The 26,683-nt window shown below is 40.7% G+C and overlaps 2 protein-coding genes across 4 annotated transcripts in view; one reads left to right on the forward strand and one right to left on the reverse strand.

Annotated features, from left to right (window-relative positions):
- The window catches only part of LOC110535805 (uncharacterized protein C9orf85 homolog), a 9,379-nt gene extending 8,249 nt beyond the window's left edge, over nucleotides 1–1,130 (reverse strand). Inside the window, exon 1 of the mRNA XM_021621098.3 lies at nucleotides 1–1,130. This exon is cut by the window's left edge and continues 431 nt beyond it. The gene's annotated coding sequence lies outside the window, so the exon portion shown is untranslated.
- LOC110535803 (alpha/beta hydrolase domain-containing protein 17B) lies at nucleotides 1,033–24,091 on the forward strand. Of its 3 annotated transcripts, none has more exons than XM_021621095.3 (4): nucleotides 1,033–1,661; nucleotides 3,544–4,019; nucleotides 21,762–21,941; nucleotides 22,221–24,091. In XM_021621095.3, exons 2-4 carry the CDS (start codon nucleotides 3,553–3,555, stop codon nucleotides 22,444–22,446), a joined length of 873 nt encoding a protein of 290 aa, XP_021476770.2. In that variant the 5' UTR covers nucleotides 1,033–1,661; nucleotides 3,544–3,552; the 3' UTR covers nucleotides 22,447–24,091. The 3 variants fall into 3 exon arrangements, with proteins under 3 accessions (XP_021476770.2, XP_021476771.2, XP_090046495.1); XM_021621096.3 differs by having other exon boundaries at nucleotides 1,096–1,661; nucleotides 3,541–4,019; XM_090190369.1 differs by lacking the exon at nucleotides 1,033–1,661 and adding an exon at nucleotides 2,303–2,465.
- Nucleotides 24,092–26,683: the final 2,592 nt, after the last annotated feature.

A 26,683-nucleotide genomic window follows, 5' to 3' on the forward strand; every position in this document is an offset into this window, starting at 1 on the left:
TGCTTTCAACTTGCAACAGTTTGGGGAAGACCCTTTCCTGTTTCAGCATGACAATGCCCCCGTGCACAAAGCGAGGTCCACACATAAATGATTTGTCGAGATCGGTGTGGAAGAACTTGACTGGCAAGCAGAGCCCAGCTCTTGTGGCTGAATGGAAGCAAGGCCCTGCAGCGTTGTTCCAACATCTACTGGAATGCCTTCCCATTAGAGTGGATGCTGTTATGGCAGCAAAGGGGGGACCAATTCCATATTAATGCCCATGATTTTGGAATGAGATGTTCCACGAGCAGGTGTCCACACACTTTTGGTCATGTAGTTTATTACAAATATCCACATGCGAATATGTTATTGACACTTTCCCTTTCAGATAACGCATTTTCCTTATCCCCAATCCGCATAAAATGTAAATAAGTATGCCATTCAAAATTTAAGCTCTAATGGTGCTTTCAAGACAACTGGGAACACAGATAAAAACTAGGTCAAATCATGACGTCAGTGATCTTCAGGTCGAAAAGTCAGAGCAAAAGAAAGATGGCCAAGTTACCGACTTTGAATTCTGAGTTGACCGTTCAAAACGACTTTCCCAGGCGGAGCTAGTTTTTTCAGAGTTCCCCGTTGTTTTAGGCTACTAAAGTCGGATATTTCCGAGTTTCCTGTTGTTTTGAAGGCGGCATTAGTTCCCAGTGATGAGGTTCGATTAATCACACCGGGCGCCCGTTTAGGCGTTTTTTTCTATCGGTTGATTGCATTCGATTTGGAAATGGCCTCCCGGTCGTGAGCCAGGTGCCCGCTTCAAAGCCACAGCAAAGTCGTCTCAAAACTAAAGTGACGTAATTAAGCACGTGTAGTAATTACTAGGATTCTGTGGTTTCCTATACAAAATGGATTGCTTTTGATGAAAACGCTTTATTTGCATTTCCAATGAAAAGTAGTTAGAAAAGTCTAACATTTATTTTATCGAAAAAATAATAATATGTTGTGTGTTTCTGGACCATCCACCATGCTGCCTTGTTGACAAAATGATCGAGCCGTGCAGATGACTGTTCGATTTGAGAAGGACGCGCCTTCCTTTGCGTTTTCGTCTGATGACGTGACAGACTATGTCCGGTGCCCCGCGGCTCAGCATAATCGAATACGCCCAGTGGGTCAGTCGTTTTCAACGCTGCAAAACACCGCCTTGAGCAATCTGATTGGTCTCTGTTAGCACATTGTAGTTTGTAATTGGCTTTCTTATAAACCAATCCAATCATCACCTCGACACTGCGGTTTCGATATGTTCCCCAGCCGGTTTCCTTGGCTTGAACTGAAGACATCTAGCGACAGTGGGCTAGCTGCAAGAATTGAAGCTGGTGACAGTCAACATTAAAATAGCATATTTGTTTACGCAAGTCTTGTGGATGCAATTAAGTCATTATCCGGACTATTTGTTGACAAGCTTGAGTGGTAAGCAGGCGGAGCTTGATTTGGGTAGTCGTACAAGTGTCAAGAAGATAAATACCTATTTAACGCTACCCATAAGAGAGTGGACGAGGGGGAACGAATGGGCATTCAAGTCAACCTGCCTGGTTAACTAGCTATCTGTACTTGTTTCCAGTTAGCTGTATTTTATCAGCTGGCTTGTTAAGACGTTAACTACAATCCGTGACGTTACCAATAACCAGGTAAGTTATGTGTGTTTCAAAGCTTAACATTATTGCCGGTGTTTGTTAGCTTGCTAACTAATGTAAATTAGCTGCTAGCTACGTTTTTTTTTTTTTTTTTTTGCTGAGCACTGCTTGATTGTTCACTTAAATGAGACCTACGTTTTGTTTTCGCTAATCGATGCGACGCAATTCTGGCAAACACGACAGGGATTCAGAAGAGGGAAAAGTGCCACTGTTAACGTGAATAGCTAACTAGTTAAATGTATAGAGTAACGTTAGGCTAGCTAACGTTGTAGTTCGGCCTTTTGGGTACTGTAACGTTAGTCTCTAAAACAAACCCTCGTCGACGATGTTATTGTTTGTGGTTCCCTAGAATCTGAATTGCTGTTATCGGAGGGGTCACCGCCAAGCTTGTCATCCAAGACAAGTGGTTATTTTCATGTTGGACAGTGCTCACCTTACTGTAGAGAAGTGGTTTCAGAATCGTCATAACTACATATCTTAACATCTGAGCATGATTCCTGTCCCCCAGCCCCATCTTTAACGAAAATAGTTTATGGAAGCCTATGTGTGAACTAGACTGCCCCCCCACCCATTTCTGACCTATAACCTGGATATTAAGACACACGCGCCATAAAATTGTATTTGTCACGTGCTTTAACAGCAGATTTAGATTAACAGTGAAATGCTTACTTATTGCCCATTCCGAGCAATGCAAAGTAAATAATAGAAAAAAAAACACAAGGAATAAATGCACAGTAATGACAACTTGGCTGTATACACAAGGTACCAACCAGTACAGTCGCTGTGCCGTGGAACAAGGTAATTGAGGTAGATATAGAGTGATTAGGCAACGGGATAGTGGAAGGGAATGGCATAGATTACAATTAGCACTTGAGAACTGATTAAATGGACCAGGACTGGAGATTGAGAAACATACATTTCCAAGTGTCAGTGAGAGGGAATACAAATGACACCAATATCTTTTCTTAAAGCATGTGCGGTTCCAAGAATACATTAAACAACTAGCCGCTTCACCAGAGGGACATTTTGATAGGACATCATTGAAACAACAGGCAGTGCAGACGGATCATCACAAAGGCGCTGACCAACAGGCTCTTATAAACCCAACTAAAAGTTATTTCTGAAAGCAAGCCTGGGACCGAGGAGGCATTGAAAAAGCTACTCTATGTACTCAGCGTAGCAAGAAACTTTGAGGCAGACAGATGAAATCCTCATCAGTACTATAGCTATCGAATGATCCCAGGGCCAAGGAAGGCCATACACTATTGATTCTCTTCTGCATGTATGTAAAAGCAGCTTTGTTGAGGGCAAGCCTAGGGGAGTTCATGTGCATTTCCCACTTAACAAGTCAGGGTGGATAGAGAACTTTGAGAATCCCTGCACACCAGCCTAGTAGCCTAAACCTTCGGGCTCGACTCTTCTCAGGGTTCGCCGAACCAAAAATACATGCTTAACCTTAACATGTTTTAGATACAGGGTTTCTGTTTATCAGTTAGAGTTTAAGCAGAGGTGAAATCTGGTTATACGCTATAACATGTGTGACTCATGGTGGGTTGTTGGTCTGTTTGTGGAGTGAGTAATACATCAGTGGTCGAGACTCAGCTGTGAGTCACAGCTGTGTGTCTGAGCATACTTTCAAAATGGCCATCAATAACTGGGGTGTGCTTGTGCACTGGGCTGGATAAGAGACATGAGGTGTACAATTAGCCTAACCACATGTAAACACGTGTGCACCTTAAACCCTCTTATTTGTCCTCTGTATTGGGGAGATCATGCAAGTGTTGGCTATTTAATGTGCCATGTCAATGATACCTTTTTTAGTAATAGTGACTGATAAGCAGTAAATGGTAATGCCCCCCCCCCCTTGCCCCAGCAGGGTTTGAGGATGAACCACTTGTCCCTGAGTGAGCTGTGCTGCCTATTCTGCTGCCCTCCATGCCCCAGCAAGATCACCTCCAAGCTGGCCTTCCTGCCCCCGGAGCCCACCTACACCCTCTTGTGTGACGAGAGCGGCAGTCGATGGACCCTGCACCTGTCTGAGCGAGCAGACTGGCAGTACTCGGCACGTGAGAAGGATGCCATCGAGTGCTTCATGACACGCACTTCGCGTGGAAACTGCATCGCCTGCATGTTTGTGCGCTGCTCGCCCAGTGCCCGCTTCACGCTCCTCTTCTCGCACGGCAACGCCGTGGACCTGGGCCAGATGAGCAGCTTCTACATCGGCCTGGGCTCACGCATCAACTGCAACGTCTTCTCCTACGACTACTCTGGCTACGGGGCCAGCTCGGGGAAACCCTCGGAGAAGAACCTGTACGCCGACGTGGACGCCGCCTGGCACTCCCTCAGGACACGGTAAGTAAAGGGACCAGGGGGCGGAGGTGTTGGTGGAGGAGTAGCTGTCTGATGTTGTTTCCTACCAAGAGTTGTTGACTGTCGATCCACCTTCAGCTCGCTCCATGGCTTATACGCCCTAGGTTGGAAAGCAAGGTGGGGACAACTTTTCTTGTTCATTATGATGATTGAAAATGGTGTCTCCTCTACCCGTCCGCCCCATAGGCAATGGTTTTCTGTTCACTGGTTCTTCTAAGCCATCCCTTTGGCCTTCCATTTATCCATCTCAATGAATTGATCCCCATGAAACCTCTAGTCTCAACACTCTCCTCTCTTCCGCCCTTTGTCCTCTATGACATCCCCTCTCCCTCTGTCTTTTTTCTCTTGTCGACAGCTCTCGGTCTCTGGTGGGGTCCTATACTAACACACACAGCTTCCCTGTGTCTTCGCATGTGAGATGTTTAAGCTGGATATTTTGTTTGTGGCTTTGTTTATGCACAGTTTTTTGGGGGGGTGGAATAAAAGTGAATCCAGATTTATTTCCTGCATCATGACAGCAAATCAAAGCAACAAACAAATGAGTCAGAGGAAAGATGGAACATCCAAACACACAAGGAGAAAGACAGAGAAAAGAGTGACTCACACCAAGTGTGACTTAGGCCCAAATTGCCCACCATAATGACATTGACTAGAATAAGTGGTCCTCCATATAATAGGCCTCCTTGCGTGGGGGTGGGGGAGTCTGAGAGTCAAGTTAAACAGGAAACTATTATCATACAGAGACGAGTCTACATACAGCAGGTAATACTGTAGCTAGGGCTGAGAAACCTGTCTGATTGCTACTAGTCTTCCATTTCAGTATGATGTAATTATGAATTCATTATGAAAGTAAGGACATTTTTAATATATTATGCTTATGTGTTGAAGTGGCAAAGTGGTGTTTGACCCAGGCACCTGTGGAATTGTTTTAAGATGGTCATACCATAGATCATTTAGCCATTTGAGTTGGAATTTTAGGACCCTTCTGGGTATAAAACAAAAATATTTATGCTACAGATGTTATTGTGAGAAGACCAATTTATGGGATGTCTCATGGTCTGACAAACACCGATGTAGCTCGGCCACCTTCCCCCACAGATGCGGAAGGCCGACATAAGCGGATGCTTTGGATTGAGACGCAGCCCATGCAAAATACTAGCTTAAACTGACAGAATTACATATATTTTTTCCCCTTCATTATGTTACTTAGATTGACTCTCCATGCCACTGCTTGCCCCAAGTATCCACGGGGCATGTATTATTGTTCTCTTCTACAGGGAGCCCTGGCCTCCTTTTAAATAACATGGTTCATATTGGTGTGTTTCACTGCCCTGTGTTTGACAGACAACATGCCTCTGTTATTCCAATCATCTGATCACAACAATACAAACCTTCACACTACTAAACTCACTGAGTTCAGATAGTGGGGAAACTTGTAAACTTTAGATGCAGATATGATAAAGATGAACAGAATTAGAATACTACAGTAATTTAATGGAATGTCTATTAGAGGTTGACCGATTTTATGATTTTTCAACGCCGATACTGATTATTGGAGGGCCAAAAAAGCCTTTTATTTGTCTTTTTATATATATATTTTATTTTAAATATTTGTAGTAATGGGAATTACAACAATACAGAATTAACACTTTTTTTTAACTTCATATAAAACAGATTTTATTTAGTCAAATAAATAATGAAACATGTTCAATTTGGTTTAAATAATGCAAAAACATTATTGGAGAAAATAAAAGCACAATATGTTCCATGTAAGAAAGCTAAAGTTTAAGTTCCTTGCTCAGAACATGAAAATATATGAAAGCTGGTGGTTCTTTTTAACATGAGTCTTCAATATACCCAGTTAAGAATTTAGGTTGTAATTCTTATACGATTGTGTTTTTTTTTTTTCTTTTTCTCACGAATGCACTTTTGTTAAATCCTCACCCGTTTTTACGAAGTTGAAGTAGGCTGTGATTCGATGATTAATTAACAGGCACCGCATTGATTATATGCATTATAACGCAGGACATGCTAGTTAACCTAGTAATATCATCAACCATGTGTATTTTTTTGTTAGGTAAGTTTAATGCTAGCTAGCAACTTACCTTGGCTCCTTGCAGCCACAAGGTCCTTTTGATGCTCCTCTTGCTTAACAGGTGGTCAGCCTGGCCCTCAGTCTCCTCGTGGATTGCAAAATAATCGCCTTCCAAAAAATGCAGATTTACCGAATTATTTTTATTTCTTTATTTTTTGGGGATCAGTCTAAAACATGCCACTGAAATTATATATCTTTGTTACGTAAGAACAATGGTGCAACACAAAAAATGTGTATAATTGTCTTATAAAATAAATGTGCTTTGTCCCGGGTTGGTTAGTGGTCACTGTCCACGGTTCTGAAACGCATCATTGCACTGTTGAATTGGTGCCTTTTCCTAGACCATGTTGCTATATGCATAATAACAAGGTTAACTTCATATTAGTGTTGATCAATGCGGCGGAGGCAGCAATAGAATGAGGAGATGAAACAGCCCTTGCCTTATTGTCTTACAAAAGTGAGGAGAATGTCTGCTGTATTGAAGGTCCCCAAGAACACAGAGGAACTCTGGAGCTCTGTCAGAGTGACCATTTTAAAGAATGGAAGAAGTTTGGAACCACCAAGACTCTTCCTAGAGCTTGCATCCCCGCCAAACTGCACAATCAGGTGAGAAGGGCCTTGGTCAGGGACCAAGAACTCGATGGTCACTGACAGAGCTCCAGAGTTCCTCTGTGGAGATGGATGTCCTTCTGGAAGATTCTCCCATCTCTGCAGACCGAAGCCACTCTTCAGTAAAAAGGTGCATGACCGCTTGCATGGAGTTTGCCAAAAGGCAACTAAAGGACTCTCAGACTATGAGGGGAAAAAACATAATCTGGTCTGATGAAACCAAGATTGAACTCTTTGTCCAGAATGCCAAGCGTGACGCATGGTGGTGGCAGCATTATGCTGTAGGAATGTTTTTCTGTAGGGATTTGGGAAACTAGTCAGGGTCAAGGGAAAGATGAACGGCGCAAAGTACAGAGATCATTGATCAACCTTCTCCAGGCCCTATTGTGCCCTCTTCGGATGGGATTAGTTTTACTGGGGGAGGTCGGGTAATGTAATTATGAGCACAAAACACCACATCTGTAATTTTAGCCCCATCCGAATCTGCCAGTCAGTAATTGTATTTTCTCCCCGATTTCGTGGTATCAAATTGTCCCATCGCTGCAACTCCCTTACGGACTCGGGAGAGGCTAAGGTCAAGAGCTGTGTGTCCAAGCCACACTGATTCTTGACAAAATGCCCGCTTAATCCGGAAGCCAGCCACATCAATGTGTCATAGGAAACACTGTACACCTGGCGACCGTGTCAGCATGCAGGCGCCTGGCCAGCCACAGGAGTCCCTAGAGCGCGATGGGACAAGGACATCCCTGCCGGCCTAACCCGGATGATGCTGGGCCAATTGTGCGCCGCCCAGTGGATCTTCCCGGGTCACGTCCGGCTGCGACAGAGCCTGGACTCGAATCAGGATCTCTAGTGGCACAGCTAACACTGCAATGCCTTAGAACACTGTGCCACTCGATAGGCCCGTCAGTAATCTTTACATGGCAGGAGTGTAACTATTCCAGCCAGAATTTTTTTTTTAAATTGGGGGGGGGGGGGGGGGGGGGGGGAACTCCATGGTCCTCTCATAATACTAGTCCTGTGCAAATAGACATTCCTGTGTTGAAAGAAGTGTTTGACAGGTGTTTGCGCAAGAAAACAATAACTGATTCGATAAATTGAACCAAGTGCTGCGCATTAACTTAGGCTTCATGTAGGACATTCCTATATGAACTCTCACATTGAATGCTTTTGCTTGTTTTGTGCGTCTGAATTTAATCTTGTCAAATGCATCAGTAAAGAATCCTAAGCCTATTTAATTCAACCCTTGCTGTTACTAGATATTAAAGCAGAATACAACTGGCCTAAATGTTTGTAAATTATCATTTAACTTTCACATCCATAGCGTTAAAATGCATCTCAATTGCATTTAGTTCACATCTGAACTGAAGATCACCAAAATATCCTGATTTTATGATCACACTTCCTCAATTAAAATATTATAGCAACAGTAAACCAAAGATGGTTTAGAAACTTGAGCTTGGTTCCCAAGTTATCAGTGTGGCCCTAACCCCTCAACATGTTAAAATAATGTATATTTATTCCTAGAATAAAAACCTCCAGGCTTCTGTCATAACTGTCAATTTATTGACCAGAAATATGAATTACAGGGGCCAGTTTGAAAAAATAAATAAAAAATAATCCCATCTCAATCGTCCTCTGGAATAACAAACATTCTGGAGAAATGATTACATGACCAACGTTCTCTAGTAATACGAGTCCTGTGCGACTCGGCCTTTGGTCATGTGCATGTGATACATATGTGTCACGTGAAGCGAGCCAGGGTTGAGGGAATAGGGAATGTTTTTCCTCAACAAATGAATGATTTCGGTACAGAGCTTTTCAGTCAAATGACTGTAATTATGTTGCCGTTTCAGCAACACTGACAGTGGGATGAACACTTTGCTGTTCTATGGTGGTCGCTGCAGCAGGGAGGAGGGAGACAACGGGTTCTAGTCACTCGCTGTTTTTTTAACACAGCGCAGCAATTCTGAGCCCTGCACAATCAAATCAATTGCTGTTCGTACTCCCCTCTAGTAGTTTTTCTTAATTATTTAATCAAACGGTGTGCTTAAAGCATCAGACATGCTCAACATATGGAAAAATACAAGTTTTATTTAAATGTAGACCAATCGATTGGTCGAAAGAGCAGATAACTCTCTTGGTCGACTAAGATCTTATTTAGTCGGGGACAGCCCTAGTGTGTGTGCTGTATGTTTCTTTGTTTTGGTGTAGGGTGAGGTTGTCGTTTAAAAAAAATTGTTTTTAACCTGAGTAGTCGGGTGACTCAGTCATGAGTCAGAAGGTGTGTCCCACCGTCAGCAGACCGCTTTGCCGGTGTGTACACACACACTTTATTGTTGCATATTGTCCTAGGGTATAGGGCGTACAGCCAGTATCCGTGTTAAGGCATTGAGGCCCCACACCTGGGTGTGTCGGTAACACCATCTGCTCTCTTCACCACCCAGAGAGAGGGAGACTATAGGGACGAGGAAAGTAGGCTGAGATCCGGACTGGGATGGACAGAGGACAATGTCCTAGATAAGACCACTTTATCGAAATTGCTTTCATAAGAAGGGTGTGATTGCGTTGTGTACGCAAGTAAGAAGTTCAGTGTGTAGTATACACTGTTTGTGCAATTGTTGCCACCCGTTTGTGAGATTCTGGAACTGAAAGGGTTTTGTTTTCTCAGTGTGAGCCTGCTGTGGTTGGGAGGGCTGTCCACTCCTATAGAATAGTGCTGTATAATTTCTTTTCACTTGGACTTGGAGGTGTTCCAGCAGTCAATCCTCCTAAGTCTAATATTGACTGGTAGCCTAGCAACAGATCTCCAGTGAGGTTTCAGACAGAATTTTATAGGATCTCTACTGAGACCCAATGCAACCCCGGCAACGGCCTGTGCCCCAGGAAGTGAAAACGACAAACTTCCTAATCAATCATATTATTGATTGGAGACAAAATGAAGGTCTCTTCTCTAGCATTGAACACACACACACACACACACACACAACATAGGGCAACCCACACAGTAAATGGTTTTATTAACTCGTGGTTCGTAAAGTCATTTGGTATGGGGCGACAATGCCCTGCACACAATGGCAGTAGTGTCCTCCGTCTGAGGGTAACCACTCAATCTTCAGTTCCGATTGACATGACTGGGAGCCAGTGGCGGCTGCTGAGGAGAGGACGGCTCATAATGGCTGCAATGGAGTCAATGGAATGGTATCAAACATTCCATTGACACCATTTAAGACATTATTAACGTCCATCCTCTCAGCAGCCTCCACTGCTGGGCGCAGTCGGGTATGTAGCATCAGGTCCTCTTAAGTGGAAAAATAGTACAGAACACAAAGTACACAAGACCGAATTTGCTTATAGCCTGACTGCTTCCTCCTTGAGCTCTCCTGTCAGTTCTGTTCTTCCCTTCTTTCTTCCCTTACATTTGCTCGCTCGCTTAGCCTACTTCCTCTCTCTTTCTCTAGTTTTCGATCTCTCTCAATATTCTATTCAAAGGGGCTTTATTGGCATGGGAACCACGTTTGCATTGCCAAAGCAAGTGAAATCAACATAAGTGAGAACACTCAAAGCAACATCAACAAATAACTTAAGTTAATATTGCACTACTTGGTTTCAAAAAGAGAAATACATTTCAAGTGTTATAATATTCACTATGTACAGTGTTTTAGCAATGTTCAAATAGTTCTAGTACCAATATCTGTTTACTTACATTCTGCTATTTGTTATTTACTATTTAGAATTATTGTGTTCCACTGGTTGCCCTTTTCTCATGGCAATGGGTCACAAATATTGCTGACGTGATTGCACAGTGTGGAATTTCGGGCTAAGAGATGGGGATTTGATCAATGTTAGATTTGTTTTCACATTCTTTGTGGCTCTGTGGGAAATATGTATCTCTAATGTGGTGACACATTTGGCAGGATGTTAGGAAGGGCAGATCAGTTTCCCCCTCATTTTGCGGGCACATAACCTGTCTTCTCTCGAGCCAGGTGACTCTCTCAATAGCAAGGCTTTGCACAGTCTACATATTCAATAATTCTGGGTCAGTCACAGTGGTCAGGTATTCTGCCACTGTACTCTCTGTTTAGCTCTGTTTTCTAGTGTGTCAAATAATGATCTTTTTAGTTTCTAATAATTTGGTTGTCTAATTGTGTTGCTGTCCTTTGGGCTCTGTGGGGTCTATTTGTATTTTGTGAACAAAGTGCCTCAGAACCAGCTGGCTGAGGAGACTCCTCTCTAAGTTCATCCATCTCTCGCTGTAGGTGAGGACTTTGGTGGAATGTGGGCGTTGCTTCCTTTTAGGTGGATGTAGAATTTAACAGCTCTTCTGGATTTTGATAACTTCCAGATGGTCCTAATTCTGCTTACATTGTTTGGGGTTTTGTGTATATTTTTGCAGAAATCGGCATGCAAGTTCTCAATGTTTTTTTTGTTATTGCTGTGACTTTTTAATTGAATAACGTGTTATGGATGAAGACGTTAATATGCAACAAGTCCTCTTAATGTTGACGGAATATGCACGCCTGGAAGTACCTGGCCTGCTTCTCACAAATGTAGGGAAGTACCTAGCTAGGCTTCAGTCATTTTTCTGTTATTATTTTTTTCCTTCACCTCACACATTAAGTCAATGAAGCCCTTTCATAAATGTTTTATACATGCATTCAAATCATAGTTCCTCACAGTATTTAAAAAATCTTTCCAACACACTCCCCCTCTAATCGGTGTCGCTGATAAATGGGCTTATGGACATTTTTCTATGGACGTGTGTTTGTTTCTATTTGAATCATTGTCAATTTCATCTTCATACAATAAGCATAGCTGTCCCCTTCATCATTTCCTTGTCAATTTCATTATCTTATAGGTTTTCTGAAGGTAGGCTAAGGTAGTCCTAGGTGTTTTTAATGTTGTCAAGAAAAGCAAATGTGGGTGTATATATAATATTTAAAAAATATTTTTTGGTTTATTAACAAATAAAAGAGGAAGTCGCATGCAAACTATTTACATTGCCAGGAATCCTAAACAAGAAAATCATATTCATTAATAATACAAGTTTTAATTGCCTTTTTGTTTTTATTTTAGTTAAAGTAGTGCCATAACTTATAAATGAGTTTAAACAAGTTTTGAATTGGAACATTTGTGAATATGAAATTTACCTAGTATTAGCAGTAGTAGATTTAAATCTACTACATCTTTATCAGAATTTCTGACATAAACCATTAAATAGTACAACTGGTCATTTATTTTCTATTTTTTTATAACAAAATTCGACTATAAATACAGGAAAAACACATGCAAAATGGTCTCTTTTTTTTATGTACCTTTATTTAACCAGGCAAGTCAGTTAAGAACAAATTCTTATGTTCAATGACGGCCTAGGAACAGTGGGTTAACTGCCTGTTCAGGGGCAGAACGACAGATTTGTACCTTGTCAGCTCAGGGGTTTGAACTTGCAACCTTCCGGCTACTAGTCCAACGCTCTAACCACTAGGCGACCCTGCCGCCCCATCTCCATTCCACAGAAATCAGTTATATTCAGCTTGAATCTTTCCAAAACATGTTTCACAGGATTTATGTTATTCCTAAATTAAACTTTGTTACTGATACAATATGTGTTAGCAATTTTCCATGCTTTACCCCCTTTTGTAGATCACCATAGATATTTGACCAAAAGAATCTTGCTGAGGGAATTGTAGTATCACAAACAATATTCCTAATCTGTTTATTAATACATTTTATCTTTGATGTTAATATTGCCAATGAATATATTTTCATGTAAATCTGTTACATCAACCACAGAGGAATTTAAAAGAGCTACAACCCCCCCCCCCCCCCCCCCCCCCCCCCATAAAAAAACAAAAAAACAATTGCATATTCTTTCGGGGTTATTGGAATTTTAAACTTATCAAGAAATTCCCCATTTGAAAGTCGATATCCATCCTCATTCAGTAACTGGCATCGTATATCTTTGTTCCATATAAACTATCTGTGAGGGGGGAAAAATTGTTTCTATGCTAACATCCAAGCTAAAATTGCCTGCTTATGGAATTTGGTTAACTTTACTGGGATTTTATCAACATCAAAATTACATTTATGCAAAAATTCTAAACCACCAACAGTCAAATAAATACTTAGGGAAGATATTCCAAATACAGTTCTGGTTCAACATACTTCAGAATCCAATTTATTTTAAAAGTATTATTTAGAGTATTGAAATCTAAGACCTCCTTGTTCTTAGGTATTAGGGAGAATATATTTTTGTAGATGGAGGCTTGTTCCTCCAAATAAAATTATAATCTTATCTAAGTCCTTTACAATTTTGGTGGGTAAGCCAAGTGATAACAAGACATAAACCGATCTGGATAACCCTTCAGCTTTGGATAATAAAACCCAACCACAAAACGAAATATCTCATCAACCACAGGTTCAATTTCTTCGTTTTCTCAATAATGGGGTTAAAGTTCAATTCACTCCTCCTTTGTTTTTCATTCTTGCACATTCCAAGATAAGTTACCTTATCTTTAATTGGAATACCATATACTTCCTGTGAAACACAATCCTTGAGTGGAAATAAGACTGACTTATTGATATTCATTTTCAAACCCTAAACCAAGGAAAAGTCTTTAATACAGGAAACTGCTTTAGAAACCTCAATTCTGTCTCTTAAAAATATGGTGGTATCATCAGCCAGTTGACAGTTTAAATTCATTGCCAAGTGCCTAAACACCTTAAATTCCCTTTCTTGAAAAGTAAAAATGGAATAATTGAGCAGCCCTGCCTAATGCCACGGCCAATATCAAATCTTTGGGATGTCCCGTGAGCTAATTTTACAGAGCAAGTACAACCACTATATAAAGTTTGGACTGCTTTCAAAAAAAGTCACCAAACCCCCCAAAACGTATTGCTTTGAACATAAACTCATGTTCTACAGTGTCAAAAGCTTTATAAAAAATCAACAAATGTAAGAGAACGATCATCAAGGATGAGGTAATTATAGTCAGTCATATCTAAGATCAACCTGACGTTATTACTAATGTGTCGACCATGCATAAAACCAGATTGTTCTTCATAAATTATGACGCAAGCCTTGTTTCAACCTCTTAGCAAATACAAGGGCAAATAATTTCCCATCATTGTTCAACGCTTAATGGGTCTCCAGTTGTCTATATAAAGAGTATCCTTATTAGGTTTGGGAATCAAAGTAATTACACCTTGCTTTAAGGAAGCCGGTAACTCTCCTTTTTCTATTGATTCTTGAAACATGGCAAGAATGGAGTCAATTTATCATTGAATGCTTTCTAAAACTCTCTTATTAAACTATTTCCAGGGGACTTATTAAGGCTTTTAATAGTCTTATCTCAATTTCAGATAACTCATCACAAAAATCCCTGAAATCATTATTTATCTTAGCAATGTTTGCTACATTGTCTAAGAATAGCCAACATATTGGATGTTGGCTGGGCTGATGTATACAGATTCTGATAAAACTGGGTAACATGCTGAGATTTCTTTTGGATTTTCATTGGGAGTATTATTAATAATAAATGTACATATGGAAGTCTCTTCGCCTGCCTTTTTTTCTAAATGAAATAAATATTTTGTATTTTTCTCTCTTTCATCCATTTTCGTCTTGATCTTACAAACGCTCCCTGGGCCTTTTTCTCATAGATACAGTCTAAATGCATTTGCAATGATAGCTCCAGTAATTCGATAAGAGTTTAGTTTTTTTGTTGTATAATCCATTATTCCCTTTGTCATATTCCTTCTCTCTCTTGGCACGAGCAATTTCTTTCCCCATTGAAATAGCCAAAAGCCTTTCCAAATTTCATTAGCTCCCAGTAACTTCCAAACGTATTCATAACACAGGCACAATTCCAGTATTTATCAATAATTCCTGCTACTTCCTTCTTAAATACTTAATTCTCTAGTAAAGTCTCATTCATTTTCCAGTAACCTTTACTAACTTTTTTTTTTTTGACAAACTATGCATATTTATCTTTATTGAGATTTCCCTTTGTGGTCTGTTAAAATCGATGGTTCAATTGAGACTGTATCAACCTTGTCAGCCATATCTTCAGATATCAGCCAGAAATCAATACAGGATTGTATAGCTACATATTTGGTATAATCTTATCTGGGTTCTTATGTCTCCAAATATCTAGAACACCTACTATATTCCTTCTCATAAACAGAATTACAATCCTTAGGCCATCTATCTAGATTATCATGTAATATTGTGTTAAAATCTCCACCCCCATATTACTTTGGCCAATGGAAATTTAGACATTTTACTTACTTTCCTCTCAATGTCTCTAAATAAAATACAGTTACTTGACTTGTTATTGGAAGCATAAGTATTTACAACAATGAATTGAATGTGGTTGACATCTACCAATAGTAAAATCCATCTCCCTGTATTATCTGCTTCATGACTAAATATATGACCCTTAAAGTTGCCTTTTTAAAATAGCGACACCTGCTGACCAAATATCATTCCCCCATTGACACTTCCAAAACGCAGTATCTGTGGAACAGGCATGAGTTTCTTGAATTAAATAAAAGTCGGCACTGACCATTACAATACAAAAATAAAGATTTCCTTTTCACAATATTACGTATTCCCCTGGCATTAATAGTAAATGTCCATTTCTGTTTTTTCTATCAGTGACCATATGAAGAATGTTAAACTTGTATACGTTCACATGAATCTGGTTCTCACAAAAAGAAAAGATCTTACTAGTTGCAACTAAAAACAGTCCTTTGCACCACGCAAGTGGTTGACCTAAATTATATATAATTAATTAATAACATTGTACCGTAGATTGGAAAAACGAATAGCCGTCAAGCTGACATTAAGTGTCAGTGAGAATTTCCCTGCCATAAAAAATAATATTACTAACTTTTGGCTCACACAAACAATGCTCTTTCCTCAAGAAATATAAAGTTTTATCAGATGCAAATATAATACTCAGTCCTGCACAACTCACTTGATCAATCCAGCAGTCAACAAGCTAGGCGTCAGCGTGAATTTTCCTTCCATTAACAAAAGCCTTGGCTCCCGCAAAGTATGTACTTTTCCCTTCCTTGCTCTCTCAATCATTGGCCACAGATGATTCTGAGCTTATTTGTCAAATGCTGTCAGATCCTCCTTGAACCTCAGGTTGTTCTTCTTTAAATAGTCATTTTTCTTTGCACTTTTCCATGTCATATCCCTCGCTGTCCTGGAGATGAATCTCATGATCACTAGTTGTGGTGGCTGGTTGTTTTCCCCATCTCTCAGCCTACCCAGGCGGTGCACTAAATCCAGAGAACCTGCAACAACATTTTGCTCCTCCTCCGGGACTATTGCCCTGCAAATGTCCTTCACTCTTGCTTTGATGTTCTCATCAGATTTTTCTGCTATTCCATCTGACTATATCGATCATTCTCGTTTAACTTTGACTCCATTTCAGTGAGTTTCTTCTCCTGCTTTGCAACCTGAATGTTCAATGTTGAGTTCTGCTGCTTCAGAGTTTTTACTTCCTCAGCATTGAAATCAATTGTTTTCTTCAGGTTAATGATACTGTGTTCTTTTTCACTAAATCCATGATGTCATCTGCGCTCTTTGATTTTAGCCGTGAGGATGCGGACAATGTTGTCCTGTAGCTGTCTCATTGATGGTTCACTTCTCAGCTTCTTTGGAAGTTGCTCCTTGGTTGGAGAATTTGGGTATGAATCACATTCACCCCATTTTTTTTTTTTTTTTTTTTTTTTACACTGCAAGCATGAGTGAGTTTCAACAATGCCTCTTCTCTCCTTGGATGTTTCAACATCATTTATCTCAGCAACAGTTTGGCCATGTCCTGATTCCATGCTACTAGCTATGAAGACGTTAGTTGGCTAACTTAACTACACACGCGGAAACGTTTCGATAAACGTTTTGCTTGTTGGAAATCGTCAAATATATTTCAATGGTTTGATTAATTACAACATTTTTAATAATAGCTATATTGTATGGTTATCATTTTTGTGAAAAAACAAATTGCAGTTGCAATCTAAAACTATCAACTTTGTGAGAGAACCCTAAAATTGTTCCTCCGATAGAAATGTTACACCCTCTCATGTCTCAAGCCGACCCCCAGAAAAGCAAATATTTCTGACACACTGTTGGCTTTGATGCATGCTTTTACGTGGGTTTGTGTGAGTAAACTGATTCTCTCTCTATATGTCCATCCAGAAGGTTTCCTAAAGTAGCCTGTTTGGACTCTTTAAGAATTGAACGCTTATAAAAGGCCTATTTTCAGTAGCTTAGGCTACATTGTTTCTCTCATTACAGCGTACTCTTGTGAATATTTTGGCAAAAGTGGGACGAAACCCATCAGACTTCGTTTGAATGTTTTTGTGTCAATAGGATCTGTATATTTAAAAAAAACAAAATTGCAGAAATGCCAACTGACAAGGTAGGCATATCTTTATTTTGACTCTTAATTTTATCAATACAAAAATGTGACATATCCCCCTCCAACCTGACATTTCTTAATTTGTTGATTTTAATATTCATGTAATAACCTGAATAATAATGAAATGCATTGATAATAACGAAGTGTAATGGCTTGTTTCAAATGTTTTTTTTATTAAGAACCATATCCATGTTAACAAGTTTATGAACAGAATTGTCACCAACCCTCCCCCCCCGGGCATTATTCTGGCCAATTACCTTAACCTCATATTCCAAGACTGCCACAGTCCTAGTGTTTGTCCCATTTTATTTATTTTTTGTGTGAATTCTTGTTTTGTGAGTGTGCCCGGGTTCCATAACAGATTAATTTTTTTGGGGGGGGGGGCAGATCCTTTTGGGGATGTTGCGTTTTATGTTCCTTTTGATGACATAGGTAGAAGGCCTTTCTTGCCTTGTGGAAGTCACCTGTGGTGTTACAGTTTAGGCCGAGGTAGGTGTAGTTTGTGGGCTCTAGGGTAACGGTGTCTTGATATAATTTATTTTCCTTCTCTCTCGCTCTTCCCCCCCAAATACAATTTGATAGCTTTCCCATTAAAATTCTATTCAGTATTTTGGGACAAATTAGACCCCTGTTTACACACATCACTCAATGCAGTAGTTCCATGTATAAATCAGTTCAGTTATATGAAAATCTGGAGTCCCTTTCTCATTCGAGGCCCATAAGTTGAATACAATGTGACAATCAAATGATGGCAAAGGTTATAAGTAATAGAATGGCAAGTCTCACCAGACTTGATACATAGCAGGGTTTATTGAAAAGAGACGCTTAAATACACAAACATGTTTCGGTTTAATACAATACGCCCCCAAAAAATAAGCTATAGATTGATCAATAATGGCTATTGATGCAGAAAATACTTTTGACCATCTGGAATGGCCTTTTCTGTTCAAAACTTTCAACTTTCCAGTTGAAATAATCAATTTTGATAATAAAAATATTGTAGAAATGTCCTAAAGCACAAATAATACATTATCTGATGATGAAATTGATTTAGAAAGGGGAACAAGACGGGGAGGTCCACCCTCCTGTTTGCACCTGCAATTGAACCGCTTGCAGAAAGAATTACATGACCCAAAATGGGTTTTGGTAAACATGAATATAAACTTATTTGCAGATCTTCTGATTTATACCTGACCAAGTATTGAAAGTTCAATGTCCCCTTTGCTTAAAAATGCTCAAAAATAATCAAATACTCAAATCACAGGATATAAAATTAACATGGAAAAAAACCTCAATGGCAATAAGAAAAATAATTACTCCTTTTGAAGTGGACCACAAAAAAATATAAAATACTTATACTTAATACTTATATAATTTATGCAGATCTAGTTAAATGAAAGGATCTTCCCATAAATCTTATAAGCCTCTCTTAGAATGGCACATTTTCAGTAATGCCAATTACCCCACCGAAGGCGTTCTTTAAAAACGTGTACTCTGTCATAACAGGTATTGATAGAAATTCATTAGGAAGATGTAAAATGTTCCTTTAAAAAAAAAAAAAATCTGAGGGTGGTTTTTAACCTTCCAGACGTGTAATTTTCAACTCACTACCCAAGGCTTTTACTTGTGACATATCGTTAAATGCACTTAAGTGGAACAGTGGTACATATTGAAGATGCTCATGCTCATCCCCAGAATCTTTTTGTCTATTTTCAAAAGCTAAGAACATTAACAACTTCATAGTTAACAACACCTGTCACACACAACCTGTGTGTGACCTGTTTCAAGAAGCTAGGCTTATGTCGCACATCACTACTTCACAGTACCTGGAGGAAACATGGCAGGGACGGGGAGACTAGTAAGGATCGAGGGAAAGATGAAAGGAGCAAAGTACAGAGATCGTTGATGACAACCTGCTCCAGAGCGCTCAGGACCTCAGACTGGGGCAAAGGTTCACCTTCCAACAGGACAACAACTCTAAGCACACTGCCAAGACAACGCAAGATTGGCTTCGGGACAAGTCTCCCAATGTCCTTGAGTGGCCCAGCCAGAGCCTGGACTTGAACCCGATCGAACATCTCTGGAGAGACCTGAAAATAGCTGTGCAGTGACGCTGCCCATCCAACCTGACAGAGCTTGAGAGGATCTGCTGAGAAGATTAGGAGAAACTCCACAAATACAGGTGTGCCAAGCTTGTAGTGTCACACCCAAGAAGACTCAAGGCTGTAATCACTGAATACTTGTGTAAATGTTTGGTTTGTCATTCAAATGAAATAAAATTGTATGTGTGTGGACCTTACTGTGAAATGGGGTATTGTGTATAGATTGAAAAGGGGGGGGGGGGGGGCATTTAGAATATGCTATAATATAACAATGTGAGACAAGTCAGGTCTGAATACTTTCTGAATGCACTGTATAATAGGCACCAAACGGATGAAAACAGACAAACCGGGAGGGACTACTTGGACGTGCCTCTTCAATGAATATAATTCTCTCCCTCTGTATTGGTGGTGTCACTGTAGTCAATCAATAACATGTATTTATAAAGCCCTTTACATCTGCTGCTGTCACAAAGTACTGTACAGAAACGCAGCCTAAAACAGCAAGCAATGCAGATATAGAAGCACGGTGGTTAGGAAACTCCCTAGAAAGGCAGGAACCTAGGAAGAAACCTGGAGGAATCAGGCCGGCTGGAGATGCAGCGGGATCGCACAGTAGATTCCACGTACATGTGTAGTCGGGGCCTGTCCCCGACAAAATAAATAATATTGATTGACAGAATAGTCTGCTATTTTGAGGTGAAAACATTACTTTGAGAAGCTCTACAGGTTATTAGTGGTGGTGCGTTATGCCAATCAGAAATACTATCAGATCCCCAAATGGGCAATTTTATATGCCTACATTTGCGCGTAGGCAAGGTAGCGGAGGGCTCCAAACAAAAGACAATGTCGACTAATTGGGGTCAGCCCTAGTAGTGACACTAGTAGAAGTGGCGTAGAGTTCCACCCTAGACAATACGAGGTGGGAGCGAAAGGATCTATTGCATTTAGTTTGGATTGGTCTCGGCTCAGGGAATACATTGATGGGGTGTTAGAGCTTGCGTAACCATGGAGCATGCTCAGTGAGGTGAAGTGAGTTCATGCAGAAATTGGTCCTTTTTGGCCTGGCAGAATACACACGTTCATATCACCTGACCGACTGTTACAGCCCTGACTCTACTGTATATCAGATGTTTTAGATTAATTTCTAATCGACAGTGTGTTTTGACAACCTCTTGCTATTTTATGCTTTGGTCGGCCTTTTATAGCCTGGCAGTAAAACCAGTAACTAGATTAATGTATTTTATATAGGCCTGGATTTAATCTTTAGCCTAATGTTTGAGGTACTGCTGCTCAAAACAGTTGCATGTAAAGAACAGGCTGAAGTTTTAAATTCCTCACACAGCTGAGTATTTTAGTTATTTTATATAGGTTAATTCCTATGGGACCTTGTCAAATGGGGAAACTCCTACATAGTCCATTGGCTGGCTTTGACCTCCTGTGAGCCTCCGCCCCATCACGTGCCTGTGCTGTCACGCTCAAACCAGTTGGATGACCTACTCTGGGGTCAATGTTCACAGCCAGGCCTGGCTGGATTTCACTCGCTGGGAGCAGAGGACGTCTGAAGCGTCAATACAAAAGCTTTGTGTTCATCATGCACCAAATGGGAAAAGACTGAAATGGGAAGATACTCTTTTTCATTTCGATTGCAAAACATTTTCTGTTACATGCCCAAATGAACACACGCTCTGTTTTTGTGGAGCTTCTTTGACTAGCCTTTCTGAAGCGAAATGTTTTGAAAACATACTAGTTGCATGTTACTGATTTTTCATTTGAATAATCAGAAAATGAGGTTGTTCCATGATTACTTTTCTTATAGGGAAATAGTGGATTACAATTTGTAATTTAGTAGACACTCTTATCCAGAGTGACTTACAATTAGTTAATTCATCTTTTAAGATGGCTAGGTGAGACAATACCACAATCGCATGAAGTACATTTTCCTTCAAAGTAGGCCTATTTCTTAGCACAGTCAGTGCTAGTAGGTAGAGACATTTGCTTTTTTTGGGTGTTAAGACACTCTTCATATATTGATTTAAAAAATCAAACTGTTGCTGGGTTAGGTAGAACTGATGTTTGTTCTCAGTCCTGCAGCGGTTTAGAGCCAGGATCGTCAGCTGACTGGCTGTGTTGGTCACATTCTCCATAATCAGCTATGGAATTCTGTCTCTCGCTTGTGCCATTTAGCAGACACTTTTATCCAAAGTGACGTATACAGCTCTGTACCTCCCTTTTTATATCTCTGTATTTAATTTTTCTTTGGTCTTATTGACATGTCAATGGCCCCACACCTATCCTTGACTTCCACCTTCTCCTGACCAATTGACTTCTGACCTGAGTAGTGACTGAATCATGTCAATGTAGACTGACTACCTGTGACTACATTATCATCCTGATCTTGACCAGGCCTACATTATCATATATTAGATTATTTACCACCTTGATGCTGATAATGTTTAACCTGAGGGTGTTCTGTGTCTCCCCTCAGGTACGGAATTAGGCCAGAGAACGTGATCGTGTATGGTCAGAGTATCGGTACGGTCCCGTCCGTGGACCTGGCGGCACGCTACGAGAGCGCCGCGGTCGTACTGCATTCCCCCCTCACCTCTGGCATGAGAGTGGCCTTCCCAGACACCAAGAAAACCTACTGCTTTGATGCCTTTCCCAAGTGAGAGACACACACACAGATCATAAAAGCAGTCATGTTTGAGTCACTCTAGATTCAATAGCCCCATCTGGTGGTTCTTGGTTGCCACCAGGTTATGGATAATTACACTGTTGACAAGGCTAAAAGGGGAAGCTGCCTGCTGTTGAAATGACCACATTGGGTAAATTTAAATCCTGTTCATGTCATCTGTTTCAGCATTAGGGGAAATTACTTGCCTAACTGTTCCCTTCCTCTTTTGTGTTTGTGTGCGTGCGTCTGTCCTCGCCTTGCCTCTCAAAGTATTGACAAGATCTCCAAGGTGACGTCTCCGGTGCTGGTTATCCACGGGACGGAAGACGAGGTGATCGACTTCTCCCACGGCCTGGCGCTGTACGAGCGCTGCCAGAGGCCCGTGGAGCCCCTGTGGGTGGAAGGTGCCGGCCACAATGACGTCGAGCTCTACGGACAGTACCTGGAGCGCTTGAAACAGTTTGTGGCCCACGAGCTCGTCAACTTGTCAACTTGACTTCGACCCTTAGTCACCCACCTGCTGCAACTGTGAACATTTTGAAATGCCCATGCTTTTATTTTTTTAATTTTTTGTAAATTTTAGTTCATCATTTGAAACCGTGTGGTGATGAGAGACGGAGGGGATGATAGAAGGATATAATAACATGCCATTTAGCAGATGCTTTTATCCATAGCGACTTAGTCATGGGTGCATATATTTTACATACGGGTGGTCCAGGAATCCAACCCCACTAGCCTAGCTGGAATGTGCCCTTTACCAACTGAGATACATTGGACACTTGAGTGTACTCAAGGGTTGTGTGTTTTGAGCACAGAAGAGCAGTTGGATTCTGTGTGCTTGTCACATTTTTTTGCTGCCTTTCAGGATGCGGTTCTGGTCCAATGTATGGACATCTGACACACACCTATGAGCATATCTAAGAGGTTTCTGTGGAGCAGCTATGATGGATGGAAGACTGGACTGCCACTCAACTAAGTCTGTATTGACTAAGGAGCCAAATCTACTACAATGTGGTCAACATGGATGTTTTGTTTATTTTTATATATATATATGTTTGCACCTATCATATGTTACGTAGAACTGTACAAGATAAAACTCTGACATTTTAAAATGGCAGTGCCAGTGTTGCCAACTGTTCAGCATATTGAAGAAAAAAGCATGGGGTACGGCCAGCATCCTTAGAAACCTCTCAAATTGTATAAGCTATACAAAGCTTTTTGTTTCATGTGTTCTTTCAGTAAAGCTGCTACGACTCAATTTTATATAGTAAAACGAATAATAAAGCGCTATCATTTCATAGGAATAGCATTTCTAGATATTGATTTTGTATAAACTGCCTGCACACCTGGGGTAGTTCTTGTTACATAGTTTAAGACTCATGTCACTGATGCCATAAAGCGTTGAAAAACAGTGAAAGTCATTAATGCGTGATAGGAAATTGCTTTGAAGACAGCTTGGTTTTAAGGAGGACACAACTGGACTCTTGCGCACTTTTTGTTTAACCCTTATATCTGACAGAATACTTTTTTGGGGGGGGGGTTCTGAGATACCCTATTAATGCCGAATAAGGTAAAACGTTTACCAATCACGTACTTTATTGTATTAGTAAGACACTAAGTGGAAGCAGATTTTGTTATCAAGTGCTACTGCATGCCATGATAGGCTAGTGTTTTCTTAACCTTTTTAGCTGGCTAAATTCTGGCTAGCTCAAGGCCATGGATGCTACCCATAACCTCTAGTTTTGATTGGTACTGTCTGATGAACTGAAATGTTTGGATTGGTTGTTGATATTAGAGTAATCAAGAATGGTTAGGATTGGTTGTTGCCGTTCGATAATGTGTCGTTGAACTCTACTGGGGACTTTTCTGTACTTAAATGTAATGCTTTCATCTGTTTTCACTTTATAAATAGTTTGTACTTGGACAAGCCTCTAAATTGTAGTTGTAAATACTACTAACTTGAATATGATCCGGCATCCATCTGTGGTGAGCATTTCTAAATTATTCCTGATGACCATTGAAAATCTGGTCACCCAGACGATGTGATTTCTGTTTGTTTTTGTTTCCAAGACGCTGCATTACTGAAGGAAATTATGTAACGTGATCTTGATTAGTGATTAATAAAAATGGATATAAACTAAGTATTTGAGGAATGACAACATCTTCGCTGAATGGGTTGTGTTTTATGTTGTAGACACTGAAAGCACTAGCTGACTAGACACTCACAAGATGGTATTAACCCTGACTTATTCCACATTTTGTTACAGCCTCAATTCGAAATTGATTTTTCTCGCCCAACTACACCCAGTACTCCATATTGACAAAGTGAAAACATGTTTTTAGACATTTTTGCAAATTGATTGAAATGCTGATCTCATTTAGTTAAGTACTGACACCCCTGAGTCAATACTTTGTAGTAGCACCTTTGCCTGCGATTACGGCTTTGAGTCGTCTTGGGTATGTCTGTATCAGATTTACACATCTGGATTTGGGGATTTTCTCCCGTTCTTCCCTGATTTTTATTTTTTTTATTTTTAAATTGTTTAATTTTTTTTTCCCCAAGCTCTTAAGTTTGTTCCCCACCACTCCCCATCAATCTTCAAGACTTTCCACAGATTTTCAATGGGTTTCAAGTCTGGGCTTTGGCTGGGCTGATCAAGAACTTTCACATGTTTGTTCTGAAGCTGTTCCAGCATTGCTTTGGCTCTGCTTGGGGTCATTGTCCTGTTTGAATCACCATGTGTCATGGTAGGGATGGTGTTAGATGGGGAATGAGCTGTGCCAGGTTTTCTCCAGATATAGCGCTTTGCATTCAGGCCAAAGAGTTGGATTTTTGTCTCACCTGATCATAGAATCTTTTGCGTTATGATCAGTCTTTCACGTTCCTTTTTACAAACTCCAAGGGCCTCATTAATAAACCCTGTGTAAGTACAAAATATAATCAGCACATGCACGTTTTTGGGTTTCAGGCAAAAGTTGGCATTCTTAAAAATGTTTACTTGGTGCGAGTGCGCTCACCTCCCTGCAAACTTTAGACCATGCATATGCACATCTTCTAGCGGTTGAAATATTTTATTGCAAGCTGGCAAGTACGTAATCAAATTTTATTTGTCACATACACATGGTTAGCAGATGTTAATGCGAGTGTAGCGAAATGCTTGTGCTTCTAGTTCTGACAATGCAGTAAAACCAAAGTAATCTAACCTAACAATTCCACAACTACTACCTTATACACACAAGTGTAAAGGGATAAAGAATATGTACATAAAGATATATGAATGAGTGATGGTACAGAACGGCATAGGCAAGATGCAGTAGATGGTATCGAGTATAGTATATACATATGAGATGAGTAATGTAGGGTATGTAAACATTATATTAAGTGGCATTGTTTAAAGTGGCTAGTGATACATTTTTTTACATCAATTTACATTATTAAAGTGGCTGGAGTTGTCAGTATTTTGGCAGCAGCCACTCAATGTTAGTGGTGGCTGTTTAACAGTCTGATGGCCTTGAGATAGAAGCTGTTTTTCAGTCTCTCGGTCCCTGCTTTGATGCACTTGTACTGACCTCGCCTTCTGGATGATAGCGGGGTGAACAGGCAGTGGCTAGGGTGGTTGTTGTCATTCATGATTTTTTTAGCCTTCCTGTGACATCGGGTGATGTAGGTGTCCTGGAGGGCAGGTAGTTTGCCCCCGGTGATGCGTTGTGCAGACCTCACTACCCTCTGGAGAGCCTTAGGGCTGTCTGTGTGGGTGGACCAAATCAGTTTGTCCGTGATGTGTACGCCGAGGAACTTTAACTTACTACACTCTCCACTACTGTCCTGTCGATGTGGATAGGGGGCTGCTCCCTCTCCGAGGGCACTCACCTCCACCCTGTAGGCCGTCTCGTTGTTGTTGGTAATCAAGCCTACCACTGTAGTGTCGTCCGCAAACTTGATGATTGGGTTGGAGGCGTGCATGGCCACGCAGTCGTGGGGGAACAGGGAGTACAGGAGCGGCCTCAGAACGCACCCTTGTGGGGCCCCAGTGTTGAGGATCAGCGGGGTGGAGATGTTACCTACCCTCACCACCTGGGGGTGGCCCGTCAGGAAGTCCAGTTGCACAGGGCGGGGTCGAGAGCCAGGGTGTAAATCGGGGATATGATAAAAAAGCTTATTCACAAACTAACAGGAAAACATAATGCAGCCATTTGCCATTACTGAGCAGATCAAAAATCTGTTTTATTAAAACGTTTATATAAATGCAAGAGTTACTGTGCAGTTCACCTATGGAAATCAGTCAATTGAAATACATTCATTAGACCCTAATCTATGGCTTTCACATGACTGGAAAAACTGTATGCATCTGTTGGTCACAGATACCTTTTCAGAAAAGAGAAGGAGCGTGAATCAGAACCTGTCAGTATCTGATGTGACCATTTGCCTCATGCAGCGCGACACCTCTTTCACATAGTTGATCAGGCTGTTGATTGTGTCCTGTGGAATGTTGTCACACTTCAATGGCTGTGCAACGTCCCTGGATATTGGCGTGAACTGGAACACCCTGCCGTACACATTGATCCAGAGCATCTCAAACATGCTCAATGGGTATCATGTCTGGTGGGTATTCAGGCCATGGAAGAACTGGGACGTTTACAGCTTCCAGGAATTTTGTACAGATCCTTGCGACATGGGCTGTGCATTGCTGAAACATGAGGTGATGGCGCCGGGTGAATGGCACGACAATGGG

This window comes from Oncorhynchus mykiss, chromosome 11, assembly GCF_057628025.1.
Source record: "Oncorhynchus mykiss isolate SJ-2025 chromosome 11, ASM5762802v1, whole genome shotgun sequence".
NCBI classification, from domain to species: Eukaryota; Metazoa; Chordata; class Actinopteri; order Salmoniformes; family Salmonidae; genus Oncorhynchus; species Oncorhynchus mykiss.

Bases quoted from the DNA above. Each gene is read 5' to 3' on its own strand.
- LOC110535803 (XM_021621095.3), top strand. From the start codon at position 3,553: ATGAACCACTTGTCCCTGAGTGAGCTGTGCTGCCTATTCTGCTGCCCT. The intron at 4,020-21,761 runs GTAAGTAAAGGG...GTCTCCCCTCAG, and splicing joins TGGCACTCCCTCAGGACACG to GTACGGAATTAGGCCAGAGA. The intron at 21,942-22,220 runs GTGAGAGACACA...TGCCTCTCAAAG, and splicing joins TGCTTTGATGCCTTTCCCAA to TATTGACAAGATCTCCAAGG.